At 53.5% G+C, this 19,082-nt stretch overlaps 6 protein-coding genes across 6 annotated transcripts; 3 read left to right on the forward strand and 3 right to left on the reverse strand.

Annotated features, from left to right (window-relative positions):
* Nucleotides 1-648: 648 nt before the first annotated feature.
* Nucleotides 649-1,435, forward strand: SPSK_06564 (U6 snRNA-associated Sm-like protein LSm7; the record flags this gene model as incomplete). Its single annotated transcript, XM_016733266.1, has 3 exons — nucleotides 649-1,006; nucleotides 1,075-1,146; nucleotides 1,215-1,435. The coding sequence occupies 3 exons, from the start codon at nucleotides 649-651 to the stop codon at nucleotides 1,433-1,435; spliced, it is 651 nt and encodes a 216-aa protein (XP_016592186.1).
* A 900-nt stretch (nucleotides 1,436-2,335) lies between these two features.
* SPSK_06667 (uncharacterized protein) lies at nucleotides 2,336-2,890 on the reverse strand (the record flags this gene model as incomplete). Its single annotated transcript, XM_016733368.1, has 1 exon — nucleotides 2,336-2,890. The coding sequence occupies one exon, from the start codon at nucleotides 2,888-2,890 to the stop codon at nucleotides 2,336-2,338; it is 555 nt and encodes a 184-aa protein (XP_016592187.1).
* Nucleotides 2,891-2,911: 21 nt separating this feature from the next.
* Nucleotides 2,912-5,490, reverse strand: SPSK_05951 (PAB-dependent poly(A)-specific ribonuclease subunit 3; the record flags this gene model as incomplete). Its single annotated transcript, XM_016732659.1, has 4 exons — nucleotides 2,912-4,104; nucleotides 4,173-4,320; nucleotides 4,384-5,222; nucleotides 5,301-5,490. 4 exons carry the CDS (start codon nucleotides 5,488-5,490, stop codon nucleotides 2,912-2,914), a joined length of 2,370 nt encoding a protein of 789 aa, XP_016592188.1.
* Nucleotides 5,491-5,999: 509 nt separating this feature from the next.
* SPSK_06484 (uncharacterized protein) lies at nucleotides 6,000-6,951 on the reverse strand (the record flags this gene model as incomplete). Its single annotated transcript, XM_016733189.1, has 2 exons — nucleotides 6,000-6,512; nucleotides 6,643-6,951. The coding sequence occupies 2 exons, from the start codon at nucleotides 6,949-6,951 to the stop codon at nucleotides 6,000-6,002; spliced, it is 822 nt and encodes a 273-aa protein (XP_016592189.1).
* A 1,471-nt stretch (nucleotides 6,952-8,422) lies between these two features.
* Nucleotides 8,423-10,154, forward strand: SPSK_06161 (UBX domain protein; the record flags this gene model as incomplete). Its single annotated transcript, XM_016732868.1, has 2 exons — nucleotides 8,423-8,575; nucleotides 8,634-10,154. The coding sequence occupies 2 exons, from the start codon at nucleotides 8,423-8,425 to the stop codon at nucleotides 10,152-10,154; spliced, it is 1,674 nt and encodes a 557-aa protein (XP_016592190.1).
* An 825-nt stretch (nucleotides 10,155-10,979) lies between these two features.
* On the forward strand, nucleotides 10,980-12,511 carry SPSK_06243 (IMP-specific 5'-nucleotidase 1; the record flags this gene model as incomplete). Its single annotated transcript, XM_016732949.1, has 3 exons — nucleotides 10,980-11,004; nucleotides 11,068-11,103; nucleotides 11,157-12,511. The coding sequence occupies 3 exons, from the start codon at nucleotides 10,980-10,982 to the stop codon at nucleotides 12,509-12,511; spliced, it is 1,416 nt and encodes a 471-aa protein (XP_016592191.1).
* Between the last annotated feature and the right edge of the window lie 6,571 nt (nucleotides 12,512-19,082).

Here is a 19,082-nt window from a genome sequence, read left to right on the forward strand (position 1 = left end):
GTAATGCAAAAAGTCGTACGTGAATAAGTGCTTGGAGCTGGAAAAGGGTGAGCTTCTGCCGCGAGCTTCTGTCGTCGGGTCGCGTTTCCTTCACCAAAAAAAAAAGTTTAGGAGCCAACTAATTCCCCCAGCAACAAACTAAGACCAGTGGAGCGCGCTCACGTGACCAAATGAATATATGCATCTACCGGGGTACAACCAACAAGAGCTTCGAAGAGAGCTGCCTGTACCTAAGCACTGTTGATAATTGTAAAGACTTTCGAGGGATTTTAGAGAAACAAACTAATAATTTCGATCTCTAGAGTATAGTAGGCAGTTTTCGGTTTGTTTTCTCGACGTTGTCGTGGTTGGAGGCGCGCATCGCTCATAGCGCCACCATTTTTGCGACCCATTTTTATCTTGGACGTCTTCCAAAGCTTCCCTTCTCACGTCTGCCCTCAACCTCCAACGACTCGACAGCAACCCGCCCTACGGCACAAAGACGACCTCACGTTCTCACTGGGCGTGCAAACCTGACGACACGGACGCAATTCAAGCTTTTGTTGATTCGGTTCACCAATTTGCGCACGACGAGGACACACCCAGCTGTTCTCTCGCATATTCCCCTCTCTCTGTTTCACACTACAGCACACGACACAGCTCCCTGCCATGTCAACACCGTTCCGCGGCCGGTACAGCCCGGCCTCCAGAGGAGGTGGTGGTAACAACAGCGGCGGCGGCGGACGCGGCGGCAGCGGCGAGTACCGCGGGCGCGGTGGTGCAGGCGGGGCACGTGGAAATTACCCGCGTGGCGGCAACCGTGGCGGCGGCGACCGGGGTGGCGGGTTCCAGCGCGGCGGCGGTCGCGGTGGTGCTGGCGGTGAGGGCGGTCGTGGTGGTGGGTTTTCGCGGGGTGGCTACGGCGGCTCTGGCGACCGGGAAGCGGCGCCCAAGAAGGAGAACATCCTGGATCTTGGCCAGTACATGGACCGGGAGATCTACGTCAAGTTCAACGGCGGCCGCGAGGGTACGTTGTTGGCGGCCGGGTGACCATGCTGTGACGGAGATTAACAGCTGCTAACAGCGCATTTGCAGTATCCGGTACGCTCAAGGGATATGACCCGCTGCTCAACATGGTGCTCGACGACGCCCAGGAGAAGATGCGCAGTACGTTGCCCCTTTTGTCCATCACTCACGTAAAAGAATGCGCTGCTGACAATATCCCCTCTCGTTAGACGCAGAAGGTGAGGTCAAGTCCCGCTCGCTGGGCCTGGCCGTGATCCGCGGTACACACATCACGACGTTGCATCCCGTCGACGGCAGCGAAAGCATAAGCAACCCGTATCTTGCTGCTGCCGAGTCGGCCGAGGGCGGTGCACCGGAGGAGACCCCGGCGAGTAAAATTACGCCGGCATACCAGTACACGCCCAAGGCGGATGAGGAGGAGTCGGATTGATGGGATGGCAGGCCTGGAAATTGTAAAGACGTGAGGACATATGATCGGCGCACGGAGCAGGAAATACCACAAATATAAATGGTCTCTTTGTATGAACAAAAACTGCATCGCATACCAAAATCAATGGAAAGAAAAAAGAGCTTTGACAAATGAAAAGGAAATCAAAACGATGCCCCTACTTGGCTGGGATGGAAGTTAAGCTACAATAAGTACTTGTTTGGTCTTGTGTTCTGTAATCACAGTCGTTGGGCACTTTTGTAATTGAATTTCGTTTTTTATATTTTTTTGGTGTCTATCGCGTTGCTAAGACTGCCTTCCAATTTATGGAAAGTACAAATAAATATGCTGGACTCCTCATAAGAAGCGTCGATACATTGTAACAACGCTTTGGTTCTCTGTTGTGCAAAACGAGTAACCAATACAACAAGCGCTACTCTGCAGCTAAGCAGTTATTAACAAGCAACATCGACGACAAGCAACAAATCGCAAATAAAGAGAAGCAACGGGAACCAGATTTGGGGGTCAGGGTAATGTAAAACAGTAATCAGCCAGGACAAAATAATATTTTGCCTATGCAGATGGGACTTCGTACTTCAAGATATATCGCTCTTGCAAACGAAATGCTCATCTGCCTCCCAAGCCGCAGCTCCAGGGACAAAGGGGATAACTGTGAAACCAATAGGAAGGGGAAGATAAATCAACGCTTTAGGCCGCAAGTGTCTGTCCCTTGCGAGACTTTAACAGTTTGAAAGGCCCGGTGAAATTGATGTGTATGAACACTTCAGGAGCGGAAATGGGGTAAAGCTAAAATCGAAGGTCGCGTCGAGGATAGTGGAGGCTAGATTATCGGGTGAACGATGGAATAAGAAGACGCATCTGCCAAAACCTGGGTTTGACGTTTCAGCGCCTGGATTCGTCAAGGCCTTGACCTGACCCCAGGCTGCGGTATGGCCAGAACCCCTGGGAGACATGGCGATGAGATTGAGAATCCAGGTGGGACTTCATCGGGTATTGAGATGAAATCACAGGGAAACCCTGGTGGGTATGTTGAAATATGGGCTGGTCATTGTCGATTCCAACCGCTGGAATAGATGGCGGGAAATTCGCTGGTACATGACCGGTGCGGTTGTTGACGCCGGTGGCTGTAGATTGGTCAATAATAGAGTCGATAGTACGCTGGTCTGGTTCCATTCTAGACGACGCAGGGCCCGGCTGAAAAGACACCAGACGATGCAGAGAACCGGGTGCATTTCGGGCCATTGCAGTTTCATGGCGTAGCCGTAGGAATTCTCGGCCGATGGATTGGCGCTGTGCAAAACCGTTGGCGTATTGAGGTCCACATTGCACATGAGACAAGGACAAGGATGGCTCTGGCATGACGGCCCCGGAGGGTGACAGTGCGTTTCGCTGACGTTCAGGTGGTGGTAGGACAATGTTGTTCTCGACAGGCGCCATTTGCTCGTGTACAGGTGACTTCTAGTTGTGGCGCCGAAGCGGACCAGTTGGACGAATAAGATCATTAAATGACCGCTGGACCATCTTGTTCAGCTCCTTGTACGTGACGAACAAATTGGTTCTTCCGTCACGGCTCGAGAGTCGTACCACCTCGTTCGAGCCGGCGTCCAGCTTGTTGAGGCACGAGATCATGTGCCAAGCATCGACAACGGGCCGGCCGGACTCGTCCACCTGGTGGAAGACGTAGTCGCGGAAGAGCTTGAGAGGGTAGCGGGGTCCGTGCTCGGCCCAGGACGCATCCCGCTGGTAGTTTTCGCGTTCGTTGATTGTGCCTAGCTTCATCATCAAACGTGCAATGCGGCCATTCTCCACTTCTCTGGACGTGAGGCTGTATAGGCCGTCGTTTTCCTGCAGAGACATGTCGAAGAAGCGAGTCACCTGCGGTGCGATGCCGGTGAGAAGTGAGTCGATCGTCTTTGGACCCGCAGTCGTGCTGGCAGCAGGCGTCAGCAGCCACTTGACGGCGGCCTTGAAATCATGCGAATAAATCTCGGGCAGCGGATCCAGATGCGAAAGCGGCTTCTTCAGCTCATTTGGTGGCGTGTAGGTGGCGAGAGACACCATCACCTCGCCAAAGTGGATGAAGTCCTCCTGCTGCAGATCGATCACGCGGCGGGACGGGTCATAGTTGATGACGTCCTGCACGGCGCAGCCACTCAAGCGGATGCGGTTCTTACCCGTCCGGATGATCTTGGTGAGGTCGATACTGCGGGCGGCCAGACCGGCGCTGTGGATGGCGCTTAGTGCGTTGGCAATCTGCACGAAATACCCCCACAGGACCGTTTCCTGAATCGTGACATTGCCGCGGGGGCGTGTTTGACCGTACGTTGGGAAGTGGTACTGCATGAGCGTCACAGATAGGGGGAAGTAGTCCATAGCAAACACGACTGAACTGTCTCCAAAGGCACGCGTCGTGAACGCCTCGTGCACAGTGACGACATTCCCACTGCTGACGCGACGCCACTCGCGTGCTGTCCTCAGAGCGTTTTCATTGCTCACACGGAAGTTTTCCACGCGCCGCAAACAATAATGCTTGCCGTTTTTGCTTGCCACAGCCTTGTAGAGCCAAGTGATGCGGCCGAACGAGCCAGCGACCTTATGGCTATTGGTGTCAAGTGCTGTGAGCGAGTGGTAGCTCTCGACATTGACGGACACTATCATCGCGTGGTGTCAGTTTAGCCGATCCTATGCAGAGAAAACGTAAAAGTGTGAGTGTACGTACAAGTAACCGCTGCTTGGTTGCCAACCCTGGACTTCATGTGGAAGTCTTGGCGAAGCTTTTCAGGCAAGAAGAACTCATGAATCGTGCGTTGACGCGGAAGAAGGTCTTGGCGGTGGGGGCCCTGGGGGAAGTAGAGGTGTTCACCGGGCTAGACAGAGTTAGTAAGAAATCAACAACCAAAACCAGGCAGAAAATGGAATTGACAACGTACGGGCTGGTGTTGGGCAGCAAAGGGAGCTTGTCCCTGGTAATACGCGGCGCCCTCTCTGCCCGGCTGCTGGCTGGTAGCCGCATAGGGATTGTATGGAGAAGTCGTGATTGCACCCCCGGAGGCACCCTGGGAAGCAACGTTGTAGGAGTCGAAAACGTTACCACCCTGTCCGAGCTGAACGTCGCTTCCTGGTGGCATTCCGAAACCTAAGGAGCCAATACCACTTAGGCCGGCCATACCACCCATGGCGCCCATGTTCATGGCACCCATATTGCCCATGCCGCCTAAGTTGCCCATACCACCCAATCCTGCCCGGTTGATATGGTCAGAGTTGTCGTGGGTGGGGGCTCGCGAGGGTCCGGTGGGAATCGAGACGTGAGACTGTTGAGATGGGCCGTTGGACAGGTTGTAGTGTGACCCCTGGGCAGGCACCTGGTGCTGCTGTTGCTGCTGTTGAGCCGCTAGAGAAGCTTGTTGAGATTGTTGAGAAATAAGAGAGGGCTGAGGTGGCTGAGGTGAAGGCAGCGCCTGGCTCGGGATAGAGGACGTAGAGGTAGGTGTGGTGGAAGGGGGGACGGTCTGCGACTGCGGGCGGAACTCGACGGCCTTGGCGACGTTGAAGGGCGAGCGGTCCCCCCTTGGCTGAAATTCTCTCGCCGAGCCAGCGTTGAATCCGGACGACTGATCTGACGTGCGTGGAACAAATTCGCGGACGGATGCCAGGTTAAAGGCCGACGCGTCGGCTCGCGGGATGGCCTGGCCAGCCTCTTTGCTGCCAACAAGATCCCGAAGCTGTTCGCGGGGCGAGGCCGAGGACGACGCGTTACTAGCCGACACAACTGTAGCAAGGCTCCTTGTTAGTATATAGGACGGGAGGGGAGGCAAGGCCCTCGAGGGTCACGGCCGAGGACACATACCGCTCGTGCCTAGGGGTGTGAACGGAGCCGCATTGGCCGCTTGGAGAGGTAGAACCGAAGACTTTCGGAGCGGAGAGTTTGCAGAGCCGGGAGTAAAAACGGGAGAGTCGCCATTGAGGCCCTTCTTTGAGGATCCTCTGTCACGGACTGTGTTAGCAACCAGTGTGGATTGGAATGAGGACGCAGACATGTGACGCAAACAGGGGGTCGGTCTGTTGTCCCGTACATGTCTTTGGGTGCTGCCATGTTTTCGGTTCAGCCAAAACCATGATAAAGATGCAGGGTAGTTATGAGGTCGCAAGGAACATCCAATATTATGTTCCGATTCGGTTGTTCTAGAGTGAGACACATGGCAATGTCAGCAAATGCGTCACAAGATGCCACGTGGGAGGCCATGACAAGAAATAAACACAGCAAACAGCGACTCGCGTACTATTACCATCAACCGACGTGTTTTTGTACCGAATTCACCGACCTGAATGATCTGTCGGTGCACGGATACGCAATGGCCGAGGTCTCGTTTAGAGGCTCTGCGGTTCGAACGTGGCTGTTAGCAAGGTGCCATGTATGACGCGGGCAACTATGTGTGAGGCGCATGACGGATTGAAAGGGTTGCGAGGCCCCTGAGTTGTAAAGAACGGCTCGCTGGATCACGTACCCGGACACTCCAAACACCAGCATCCATTGCGAAATCAGTATTTACGTCGCGATGCAACGAGCGTCGGCTGGGTTGTATTCGGGGAGAGGGGTGAGATAACGATAATGGTGGTGCGTAGAGATGTCTGGCTCGCGCGTCTTGTGCGATAAAAGACGAAAGGTGATGTTGAGCAACGCGTTTTGCAGCAGAAGTGAAAAGGGATGACGCGCTCGTATTGTCGTTGTTCCGATGATCCACGGTTCTAATTTGCGGGCGAGTGACGAATTGACGCAGCGGGGATGGACGCGCCGGGCGAAATTGAGCAGACGGACGGGCTGGCTGGCATCGGAGAATCGTGAGGATGAATCGTCGTCGAAGCGCGTTGACGGTGCAAGGTAGAGGAGAAGATGTCGCTGCCGATTGCAGGGCGAAAGAGGTTGAAGGTTCGACGAGGTTGTTGTCTTGGTCGTCTCTCTTAGGTGACCAGGGAAGGCTGGTAGGACGGCGAGCGATGCGCGGAGCGGAACAACGTGGGTCTTTCCTTCCCAAAGTTGGAATGCAGGCGCAAGGTCCGTCTGGGAGCAAACACTGTGAGCTCCTTGGTAGCGCCGTTACCCCGCTGACGGAAACGCAGGGTTGGTCAGTAAGTCAGTACTTGAAAGAACGAGCTACGCCTGTGGAAATGCCTGTACCTCACTAACGCACAGCGTCACGCTGCTTGTTCGCTTCCCCTGTCCCATCAGCCTGGCCACCTTTGAAGCTAACTGGAAACAGACTGCGCTTTTCGCTTTCCAGCTCGAACAGCACTTCAACAAGAAGGACCAAACAACACGAATGGCCACGGTGCGTGAATAAACGAGATTGAAATTGTGATGTATGATGAGACTCGAACAAGGAAGAGCTGCAGCGGCCCGCATTGATACGCCCTCGACCCTCGAAGCGGGCAAGGCGGTGGTGGTCGGCGTGTCTCACCAAGATGTTGTGCAACAAACGAGATTTGGATGGACCATTCATGGGTCTGGGCTGGTTCGTTCTCGCGGCAAACGATGGCAGGAGTCGACAAGGAAAGAGAAAGTGGAAGAAACATGCGCGCTTTTTTTTTTACCAGGAGCGAGTGCCCGAATGAACACCGCAACAAGAGCAACGAACACGAAGATTGTTTTATTCACTTGGCCTGAACGTCTATCGTCCTTTGAATTGACCTATCCCGTTACGTAGTGCTGTCGGGGGGAGCACCTCTGCTCCTGCGTGGACTTGGCAGCCTTCAAGACGCCCTTCGAGCCCAGTGAGAGGTGGTCTGCAAAGCGATGGACGACAAGGCAGCTGGCCGCCGATGAAAGGAGCGAGAATGGTTGCCTTCATATCAAAAAGTAACCGTCTTCTGGCTGACTATATGGTTTATAAGGCTGGGGCGGCATCAGCATCGCCTTGTCTTCGCTCTCTCGTCACTTGATGAATGCCAGGACTTGGGCTTTTGCGTACAGAATGCAGAGTGCATGCCATTTGCTCGGAGTCCTCGAACGTGCAAAGTAACCTGGAGTTGTATGACTTGCAGAAGTGCAACCGACCAGAACCAAGATACTTGTCAGAATAGAGGAGCGGCACATTTCAGCATGGGCACAGACATACTCGTGGCCTGTACATCGTAGGTTTACTTCTCACTAATAATTATCCCTCTGTATAGGGGTATTTTGGGCACAATTACGTTCTATTTCATCTGTCAATCCCCTCATCCCCCTTTGAACGATGTAAAGTGGTGCGTTGCTGCTGGTCTGCAGCCTCGCCAGCCGACCACAATTGCAGGCATGCACAGCTACCTTTTTTGATAGTGTTCGTCACGGCAGGTGGGTCCAAGCTTTATCCTGATTCGGCCAATCAGGGGCGCCCACCGTTCTTGGTTCGCCGTTGGCCCCACCCAGGGCCATCTGGCCTTTCTGCGGCATTCTGGCGCTATAATTTTAATGCCCAAACAGGTTTAGTGTGACCAGCGTCAACCGTGACGACTGCGATTCTCCGTGTCCACTGGCAAGTAGACAGCATGCAGTCAAACGAAGCAAGCATGGAGGAGACTGCATAACTCATTGGAGGCTTCCCATTTCTGCCAACAGCCATATCCTCGGAACCTTTCAGCTTCATCCTTCGTCCTCGACGTACGCAACTATACGCCGCACGCTCCGTTTCTTCGACACACGACCGGCCCGTGGCTCTGTATTGTCAACGACCAGCTCTGCCCACCAACCTGCCAAGGAGTTCCGACGACGTTCTTTGCTTGTTTGCATTTAACACAGCCTTCCTCATCTTTCCCTCGACTCTTATCTCGACAGACTCGAAACCGGAATTGTTGTCTTCTCGCTCGACCAGTTTGTCCCGTCGTATCCGGCTATCCGCGAAACCGGGAAACCTCGTTGACTTTCAACGATCGCCAGTGTGGCCTTGTGTGTACGAGCACGGCCAGCACACAACAACCTCACACACACAGCCCACGATGGCTACCCCGGGGCCCAGCGCGGCGCCCAATGCGGCCGACCCACCGCTGACAGCAGAGCAAGAAGAAGCCGTGCGGCAGTTTGGTGTCCTCACGACGCAAGACGCCGAGACATCGGTCGCCTTCTTGAGGCGATCCGGTTGGAGTGTTACGGTGAGCTCTCTAGTGTTCATACATGATTTGAGTTGTTCGCTATGTCTAACATGTACAGGTCGCTGTTAGCAAGTTTTTTGACGGCGAGGACGATTCCGTGCCCGACCTTAACAACCTCCCCCCGCCACCACAGCCCGGACCACCACGACCCGCCAACAACCAGCCGCAGCGCCTTATCGACCTTGGCGACCCGTTGAGCGGCTTCGACGCGGCCGCCGGCCCGCCGGTCCACAATGTCTTTGAGCAGGCCCGCTATGCCGCCGAGCAAAACCGGCGGATGGCGGCCGAGCGGACCGACGTGGCTCGGCGGATTGTTGTGCAGCCCCCCGCACCCGTCGTGCGGCCGTCGTTCTTCATGGCTCTTATTCTGTCACCCTTTAACCTGGGCTACCGGCTCTTGGCCGGCCTTTGGAGCGCCGTGCAGTACATTCTGGGCCTCGTGCCGGGGCTGGGCGCCTTCCGACGCATGGCCAGCGGCGCCCGGGCAGCACCGCGGCGGCAGCTCAACCCGCGGGACGCGGCGTCCCGGTTCAAGCGTGAATTTGCCGAGGCCACGGGCTCCGAGGCGCTGCCGTTTGTCGAAATGGGCTATACACAGGCGTACGACAAGGCCAAGACGGAACCCAAATACCTCATGATGGTGTTGCTGGCGCCCGAGCATGACGATACCAAGAGCTACGCGCGCGACACACTGCTGCACCCGGACGTGGTCGAGTTCGTCAACAACCCGGCAAACAACATTATGTTGTGGGGCGGCAGCGTGCGCGACCCGGAGGCGTACCAGGTGTCGATTGAACACCGCGTCACCAAGTTCCCGTTTATGGCCATGATCTGTGTCACGCCCAAGGAAGGCGGCAGCACGCGCATGGGCACGGTCAAGCGCGTCGTGGGCCCTGTGTCGGCGGGGTATCTCGTCGAACAGCTGCGGCTCACCACGGCCAAGTATGCCGATGACCTGGCGGCCGTGCGGGCGGTTCGTGTCGCCAACGAGACCACGCGCAACATTCGGATCGAGCAGGACAACGCCTACGAGCGGTCGCTGGCCATTGACCGTGAGCGCGCGCGGCAGCGACAGGAGGCTGAGCGGCAGCGGCAAGAAGCCGAGCAGCAGGCGCGCGACCGCGAGGCCGAAGCGGCGCGGCAGGCACAGCTGGGCAAACAGTGGCGCGCATGGCGCGCGACCACGTTGGCCCCGGAACCGGCGGCCGGCACGGCCAACGTTGTGCGTGTGGCCATCAAGCTGCCCGAGTCCCGCGGCGGCGAGCGCCTGCGCCGCAGTTTTGCGGCCGACGCGACAGTCGAGGACCTGTACGCTTTCGTGGAGTGCAACAGCAAGGAAGTGAGCGACGAGGAGGCGGACGGCGACACGGAAGACGAGGTCATCAGTGAAAAGGCCACAAAGCCCGCCGGCTATACGCATGTGTACAAGTTCCGGATTGCGTCCATGATGCCGCGTGAGCTGCACGAACCGTCCGAGTCCAAGAAACTGCTGGAGGCGATTGGCAAGTCGGCCAGTTTGGTCGTGGAGGAGGTTGAAGAGTCCGAGGAGGGCGAGGACAGCGATGCAGGTGCAGATTAAAAGGGAGGTCATAGGTAAAGGAGGGGATTATATACATGAAGAGTAATGCGAACCAACAACTAATAGGCAGACTGGGCCATCTTTGCATGCGTCATCGTATCATTCTCTACAACTGTGTTTGTATATCGAAGTTTGCTTGGACGTTGCCATTCTGGTGTCAATTGGCCAATGGATGCTGTCAAAAGCATCGCCGGATAATCATCACAATGCAATTGGATACTTCGTCTTCACCCTGTCTCACCGCACTTGCGTCACGAGACTTTCTACTGTCGTGCTTGCCCCCACCGCCACCACCTATCGAACGGCCGTATCTCCTTCCTATCAGGCCGTCGTCGCCCAACCAAAGCATGGGACGGCAGGTGCGACAGAGGATGCTTGCAGTTTATGATTCGGTTGCAGCGTCGCTCTTTCCTTCGTTCTTCGCTGTCATTGTGGATGGCAACAAACTAGTCTCAAAGCGGCCGCCTGTAAATAAAGACTTCTTTGGAGGTCTGGAACGGTGAACACTGAAGCGAGCGGGCAAGTAGTCCTGGCTCGCCCCTTCCCCGCGGCGCGCTTAGCTAGACACAGCTCGCGCCTGACTCAATCCACACACAATCTCACACCGAACGTCTGCGACACTGGACGCATGACCTCCTTTACTGTCCAAGCGCTGAACTCAGACCTGCATTGCCAACACCCGACCTGCAGCGAGGCCTGCCTTGTTTCTTGTCTCATTTTTATTGAATAGAGAAACCGTGTATAAACATCGTGAATCCTTGACGACTCCGCCTGGGTCTCCTCTTTCGTCCTCCACCCAGCTCAGTTATCAGTTCTTGATCGACAATGACCAGCAAATATCGTGTCGAGTGTGAGAACCCCTTGAGACAGCTCCTCACCGATTAAGCTTGCTCGTAGTCTAACGCTCTTCCAGACGCCCTCAAATCCCATCGTCGGGACCAGCTAATCGGTAGGAGAGCTCCTTATCCCTTCATCCCTGGCCATCGAACTCACAGATCGTAGAATGGGTAAAGGGCCTCCTCATCAGCCCTTTTGTCCTCTTTTCCCAGCCGGCGGGCGATTTTGAGGATGACGATGCAGTCTTTGCCTCCAACACTGCTGAGGTCCGCCGCCGCTATGCCGAGATCATGCGAGACATCGAGGCCATGATCGACGAGCACCGCCTGCTGCAGGATTTGCAGTCGCTCGAGACACCCAAACAATCGCCACGACCATCACGACTACAGATGCTCGTGCCAACAGCAGGGCCCTTTTTTACAGCCTTGCCACTGGAGGCGGCGTTCATGTACCAGGATGCGCGGCGGCACATCTCGTCGCGGCGGCTCGTGCCACCGTCATTTAACGACGTGCGGCTGACCCTCAACACAGCGCAGCTGATGGCCCTAACGGCCACCTCGACCAACGGCACGAGACACGGCCGCAACGGCGCCGTCGTTGCGCACAGTGCTGATTCGCTGCAGCTGGTGACGTTTGATGGTGATCTCACGCTCTACGCCGACGGGCAGAACCTCGAACCAGACAGCCCCATCATTCCGCGCATCATGTCTCTGCTGCGCCGCAACATCAAGGTCGGCATCGTCACGGCGGCCGGCTACGACGCCGCCGAGAAGTACTATGAGCGCCTGCACGGCCTGCTTGACGCCGTGCATACCTCCACCGAGCTCTCGGACGCACAAAAGCACAGCTTGCTGGTTGTCGGCGGCGAGGCCAGCTTTGTCTTCTCCTACAGCGCCACCGCCCCTCCCAACGCTCGTCTGGTGCCCGTCGACCCGGCCGACTGGATGCCCGACGCCATGAAGCAGTGGCCCACCGACGACCTCACCCAGCTGCTCGACCTCGCCGAGACCACGCTGCGTGCCTGCGTCGACCGCATGCAGCTGCCGGCCCAGATACTGCGCAAAGCCCGCGCCGTCGGCATGATCCCGCTGCCGCGCAAAAACAGCCAGCATCCCAACGACCTGATCCAGATTGCCCGCGAGAGCCTCGAAGAAATTGTGCTGACTGTCCAAAAACGGCTCGAGGTCAGCCCCGCCGGTCGCGCCGGGCGCGTGCCCTTTTGCGCCTTCAACGGCGGCCGTGACGTCTTTGTCGACATTGGCGACAAGAGCTGGGGCGTGCTCATCTGCCAGCACGCGCTGTTGTTCCTAGGCAAACCCGGCATGCCGGGCTCGCTGCCACCACCTGAGCTGCAGGCTGAGGCCGTGGCCCGTCCTGGCACGACGCTGCATGTCGGGGACCAGTTCCTCAGTGCGGGCGCCAACGATTTCCGCGCCCGACGTGCGGCAACAACGGCCTGGGTGGCCAATCCGCTCGAGACGGAGGCACTTCTCGATGAGCTGCTAGAGCTGATTGGGTAGCGGGCGTCTCGTGAGTCGTAGCATTAGACAGAATTACAACAGAATATTACTGTAAAAGGCAACGTTCAAATTTTATTTTACGCAACACCGGGATCTAATTTGTATTACAGTTTTATATTTTGACAACAAAATTTCAAAGTAAAGTCAAAGACACGACCTGCGTAGTCTCGTCCTCTTTGTTATTATTGATTGTAACTATTCTAATGCTAAATGAAAGATTTTATTCCTAGCACACTCCTCCACATATCTTACACTTGGTGAGCAAGACAAAAGGAAAAAAAGTACAAAAAACAATACAGGGACCAGTGAAGCAACAAGAGTGTGTAGAACAATGTCAAACGACCAGACATGAAAGTGAAGGGTAAGCAGAACAAGAAAAGCAAGACAAATCCAAACAAATAAAACCAAAGGCGTCCTCGGGACGCAAAGCAGGAAATTCATCCATACTGCCCAGACTTCCACCTCTCGATAGTTATTCCTACCCGGTGGCAGTTTATCGTGTGATCATTTCAATATTAGAGTCGCCGACAGACTTCGCATTGTTTGTGGTCGCAAACACTGCAATCTTCGTCTTTGTTGACCACCGTTTCCTTATCGTTGCCCTCGCAATGACAGCAAGCGTACTCCGACATGGATTCGTCCTGGGTCGTCGTGCCCGTGTCCTCCGGAGTTGGAGGCTGCGAGATCGGGCGATCGTCGTCGGCCATGGCTGATGAGGGTGGTGGTGAAAGATTTAGGAAAGACGAGCTGCGTCTCGTGTGTTGTGGTAAAGTCGATTGTAGATTTTGAGTTCGAGGTTAGGGTGAGAGAGGATGTGTTTGGAACGGATGAGGACGAGGAATGAGTCTTGTCGTATATCGTCAACTCTGGCTCTCTGGGCATTTATATACGTGCCTGTGTTTGGTGCTCAAGATGCGATCCATCTGTGACTTCCGCCTCACGTTGTCCGCACCTTGCCACATGTTGTCACACTCTGGCAATCCAGCAGCAGTCATACAGTGCTCTTTGAGAGCCGTATCAAAGGCAGCCCTGTGAAAAGGCATCAATGAGTGAGAACCCGCAAGGAGACTATGGCACGAAGGAGGCCTTTCTCAGGACGTGATTCATTCTTACGATTTGGATAAGAGGCCTCTCATCACATATCGGGCAACATGAAACGTATACATGCTCTTTCGGCATCTTCAGTTTCTTTTGTGGACACATTGCGCTTTGCATGGCGGGTTGTGATTTGTCTTCTGAGTTTAGTATCCGTGGCGATATTTGAGCCTTTCTAGTCACCTCCCCCTTTCTTCCCTTTGATTGCTCCTGTGTTCTTATTGTAAAACATAAAAGAAAACAAGAATGGTAGCCTTACTTTTTGTCTTGTGCTACTTTTGTATATTTACTTACCCCTGATTTTGCCCCCAATCTCACCGATTTCCGATTGAAAGGAACAGACGGCATCAAAGAAACAAGAGGAAGCTAATAATATTGACAGATTAAGGACAAATATTTCTGGAATATGGTTTCGGACGCCTTTTTCCTTCTCAAGAGGCATTAGTGCCCGATCTTGTATTATGAATCATCTGTATTTGAAAGAGGACGAGGTCGGGCATGTCGTTCTCCTTTGCCACAGGAGGCCAACGGAGACAATGGCACGCAAAACTGGCCGAGCTTCGCAACACATCATAGCATCGTACGATCACCTGTGCTGTTTCGTCCATGTTCCACGGCCTATGGAGGCTCGCTGAAAGGACAGACGTCTGACCACTCGGTGAAAGCCAGGGCGGGCAAAGATGTTGGCGTCACTCGCCCCAAAATGAGAGACAATGTGTTAAGAAGGGGCTTAGCAGGCTTCATGATCAGGTTTGAAGTACACGCATGACGTGAGTTTATCACACCGTCCCGGAATCCAGCAAAAACCAGTTCATCGTCGCCCCCAAAAAAGACCCAAGGTCAACAACATTACATTGTTTCTCATGGATCTCTATAGATCTACACGATGAAAGCGAAAAACATATTTACTGGGCTAAAACTGCTTTAAAGATGCCTCGGGAACGCTAAATATGTGGCGCTAAGTGCAAACATGTAGCGGCCATGCCGGGAAGTAGAATTCCAATGATGCCAACCACTCCACGCCCGCCTTATATTAGAGTTCGCATGGTTTCCCGGCCTCGAAAAATTATGTGCCTTGGTGTATACCAAAACTAGATTTCGAGAGTCACAGAAAATAGCGGACCAGTCCGCAGTGGGAATGATGGGATCATGCAACACGTGTTACTCCTGACCAGTCGACATTCTTGTTTGACTTCTTTCCCATGGCAACATGCCAAAGATCATGAAGAAACGATGTAAGCAGTGGTCGAGATGTTCCAGAAACCAACAATGATGACGACGGTACTACAAGGGAACCAAGGGGGCGCGTAACGTGCATTTTCAGGACCCGGCGGTTTATCTTGCGGCCGAGGTGTTGATCTGGTCCGCTCAGGCGAAGCCTTGATGCGGCTCTGCTGTTAAGGCTGTGGCGGTGTAAGACGATGGGATGAACGGTGAGAACAGCCAGTACGTAAATAATGAGAAGCACGACGTCGCAGAAACGGATAGAAGGCTAATTGAGCCTCTATCTCTTGTACTACACTCCTCTCAATCTCTGGCCATCTCGTCAGTATGGTCTTCCATGTTTTCTTAGGAGCACATAATTATTTTACTAAGGTTAGATTTACATTCGGCGTCCTTCACTCTTTCCAATTTCCACGAATCCTCCATATAACGAGGAGACTACATCTTTACCATTCTACCTGAGCGGAAATAAAAAAAAAAATTCCTCGTACAAATTGGAAAGCCCAAGCACAAAATGTTTTGTTGCTATTTATTGATTTTTATTTTTGTAAAAAGAACGAAGACCAGGCTGCTCTTTTATCGGGCCGGTGGATCCATGCATGGTTTGTTTTAATGCCTAGCCGGCCTTGTTGCCACCTTGACTTACACGCTGACAAACGCTTGAGCCTCATCCTCATGTCAGGCTTGGCCAAAACCTGCTGCTTATGCCTTATTGAAACCACAGTAGGCAATTCCCAGACCGGTCACTTTTTGGTTTTAGAACCAGAGACAAAGCAGTGAGGCGGTGAACGCATATTGACTACTCTAATAGCCGTGGCATGGAAGTGCTCCCCTATATATTCCTGTTTGTGAAGAAAATCCGTGTGTGTTAAGAAGGAATACACATCAAAGACCGGCAAGATAGAGTAGCATTTCCCCGCATCCATCCCATACGAGGAGAAACAAAACGTAAAAAAATAAAGGTAGAGCATATAACAGGACTACCGGTTGGACTGCGCTCCACGGCATAAACGGACGACGGAATCAACTCTCACCCGAGCCAACTCCGGATTTGTGCCGGGATGTCGTTGCGTGAGGGTGGGCGGGCAGCGAAACATTGGACAGCCGAAACGGCTGCAACGGGAGACGAATTGTCAGCTGCAGGATTTTGTGTATTCAGCCTGAGACCAGAACGAGAAACAAAGGCAAAAGAACAAATCAATTGCACAGCTGTAGCAAGACATGCCTTGAATACTATTAGTCAACTCGTAGATGCACAGTACGAGAGCGACGAGAGAACTGGCCAGAAGAAGTGGCTCAAAAGATCAAGGGTGGCACGAGAGGACTTTTTTTGACCAACAAACAACGCGCTCTCACCCTCTCACCTCCTTCCACTGTTTATGCATATTCTGTTGCGCGATTTACTGCCCACCACTTATTATTATCCCGTTTTTGCGGCTTCCCCGCCTCCGGCTGCGGGAATCGTTGTATGCATGATACAAGCTTTTGAAGCCGCGAGCTGTACGAATCGCTTTCTTGTTGTTCTTGGACGCCGTGTAGAATCCCGGATGAAGAACTAATCGGTGACGGAGGCGGAGACCTTGCTAAGCGGTACTCACGAAAGCTACGGGAAAGTGGAGGAGCTAAGAAAATTAAGCAAGCTGCCAGATCACACCACCGTGAAATGAATGGCGACGAACGAAAATCGGCAGATGATCACGCGGACGATGTACGTGACGGAGGGAGAAGAAAACGACAAATAAAACAAATTAGACGCGCATGTAGAATGTGGAATACAGACACAGTCAGACTTGGGGTGAAGAGCTTGGGGGTGGCTTGCATAAAGCGGGATTGTGATGCATGGTGATTGAGTCTGCAGGTGGAAAAAAAATCGACGTCGCACAACGTACTTTTCACTCGAATTTTTTTCTCTTTGATTTGCTGTCGGTGTGGTCGATGCGACAACTGCATAGGGTGGGTTTAAAACGAAAAGACAGGGATATCGAATGTACTTCTGCCCAAAGTACACAAAGCACATAGACGGCACACGACACCAGACACACGACCGGGTGCTGCATTCGGCGTGGGATGTGGCTGTCGCACGCATTGCTGTTGCTGCTGCAGCCAGGGTTCGATTTGGGGGCTGAAAATCATTGTTGACCGGTTTCGAGAGAAGATGCCGCTTTTGTATTCAGACAAGGCAAAATTTCCGTACACGGCCACCCTCTTCACCCGCCCCCCGCGCTCCGAACCGGTACTCACCGCCACATCACTCCGGCATAGGCCGTCGAAACGGCCGCAGACGCAGACGTGGAAGCAGACGTAGTTGCAATTGCTCCCACTTCCACGCGGGATGCTGACGACATAACGTAAACAGGGTGAGCTGGACGAGGCTGTTCGGTGTTCATCGACTAATGATGACAGCCCACTCTATAGAGTTTCATAGATGGATCCCCAATTGTGTTGGGGACCATAGCACCGAAACTGGAGAAACTGTAGCAGACGAACACGAGACAGGGCACTGCAGGACGATTTCATCACAACAGCGACACGATACACTGATCACGACATGAAGCGGCCGCGCACGCAAGGGTCGATCGGAACGGGACCGGAGGGAGGGGCAGACGGAGGGTTTGGTCTTTAACTGTCGACCTTGGACTGTGACAATGACGGCAGGGTACTGACCGTGTTCATCAATTTACACTTTCAGAGCCTAGGTGAGAAAAATCCAAGGACAACCTTATAATGGATGGTTAGCTCACCTGGTCTTCCTTTTTTTTTTTTTTTAGAGTCGGTCGCTTGGTCCGACATCAAGATATTTGGCCAGGCCGGTATTTTGTCGTTCGATGTCAATAAAGTCATATATGAAAAAATTACAAAAGCAAAAGCCAAGAAATATGACGAGCCGACGGGTGGGCTTGAAGGGATCAGCGCGTTTTTTCTAGAAAATCCAAGTCAACAAACTAGGACGGAGAGCTTCCGGAGTTCTTGGGAGGCAATTCTGCCATTCTCTTCAAATGTCGAGCCCGATCCCGACTTTCGACCGACGCCTCGCTTCCGTTTTGCATGCCGTGGGAGAGAGTTAGTGCTTAATCTGGGATTCTGGCGAGCGAACTTGTAACTGAACTCCGGGCATATTCTTGCTCCGCGGAGACTCGACAACGGTCTGGGCCTGGAAAGGACGTTGGGGTAACTGGATGTTTGGAACAAAACGCAAAACGGTTGGCAAACTTCGATATCCCAGTACATTGTCGACTAACGACTAACACCGAACACAGTCGCAACGACATTCAAGGCTTGGCAATTGGCAAAGCTACGGTTTTCGTCGCTTTGCATTGCTTTCATAGTCTCCTTGTTTTTGTTTGTTCGTGCGCACTTGCAACAATCATGAATGGCAAATGCACGGGCAAGAAGGAAAAGAATCGCAAGAAAAAGAGAGCCCGGAGTGGATGTCATCCTCAAATTGTTCATGTGGACACAATTGCAGGTCATGTTGGGTATCAGAGCAGTTAAATCGGGCTCATTGTTGCTGCAATGGCTGACTGTCGGACGTCCCAAGAGGGCTGGAAGCAGGAAATGGACGCATCGAGTTTCCCAATTTCAAAAGTCGGGTTGGATACGTTGGTTCTGCATCCCTGCGGTTGCTTTCCTCTTCCAGGACTCGGTCATCGGCACGAGGCAGTGATCGCTTTCCTAGCCTGCGTGACATTGTTCCAGTATGCCGTCTTGTCTCTGGAGGTTTCGTTGTTTTATGTCCCCATTTAATCCCCCCACTGTACGCTATGATGTGTGGTGCATTGAGAGTGGGCGTTACCGGAGCTGGTAGGCGCTGCATAGATGATGCAGGACAAAAAGTGCAGGGTACGGGCTGGTTGCAGACAACACAATAGGTGGAGTTGCAAGTACAGACGAAAGGGGGGCAATGCTGGAAGAATATGCGGGTTAGCAAGCAAAATTCGCATCGTCAAGATCACCGGCGAGACAACTGTCACTCAACAAGAGGTTCCCCAGGGCGAGTCTGGGGTGGCCAATGCGAGAAAGTGTCACTGGTGGAAATAGCAATATTAGAAGCAAATATCCATATCAGCCCGGCCGCGTGTGGAGAAACTCGAAAAGCGGTGACCGTACGGCAACGGTAAATCAAAAGAGCATTCACAAAGGAGGTGGCCGGCAACCAGAGAACGAGAAAATTCGCAGAACGACTCATGCAGTTTGATATTCTGGGACGGCTGCAGGAGAGAGGGTGGGATGCAAATCACCGATCCCGCCACCA

The sequence above is a fragment of the Sporothrix schenckii genome (assembly GCF_000961545.1).
Source record: "Sporothrix schenckii 1099-18 chromosome Unknown Cont38, whole genome shotgun sequence".
Classification (NCBI taxonomy): domain Eukaryota; kingdom Fungi; phylum Ascomycota; class Sordariomycetes; order Ophiostomatales; family Ophiostomataceae; genus Sporothrix; species Sporothrix schenckii.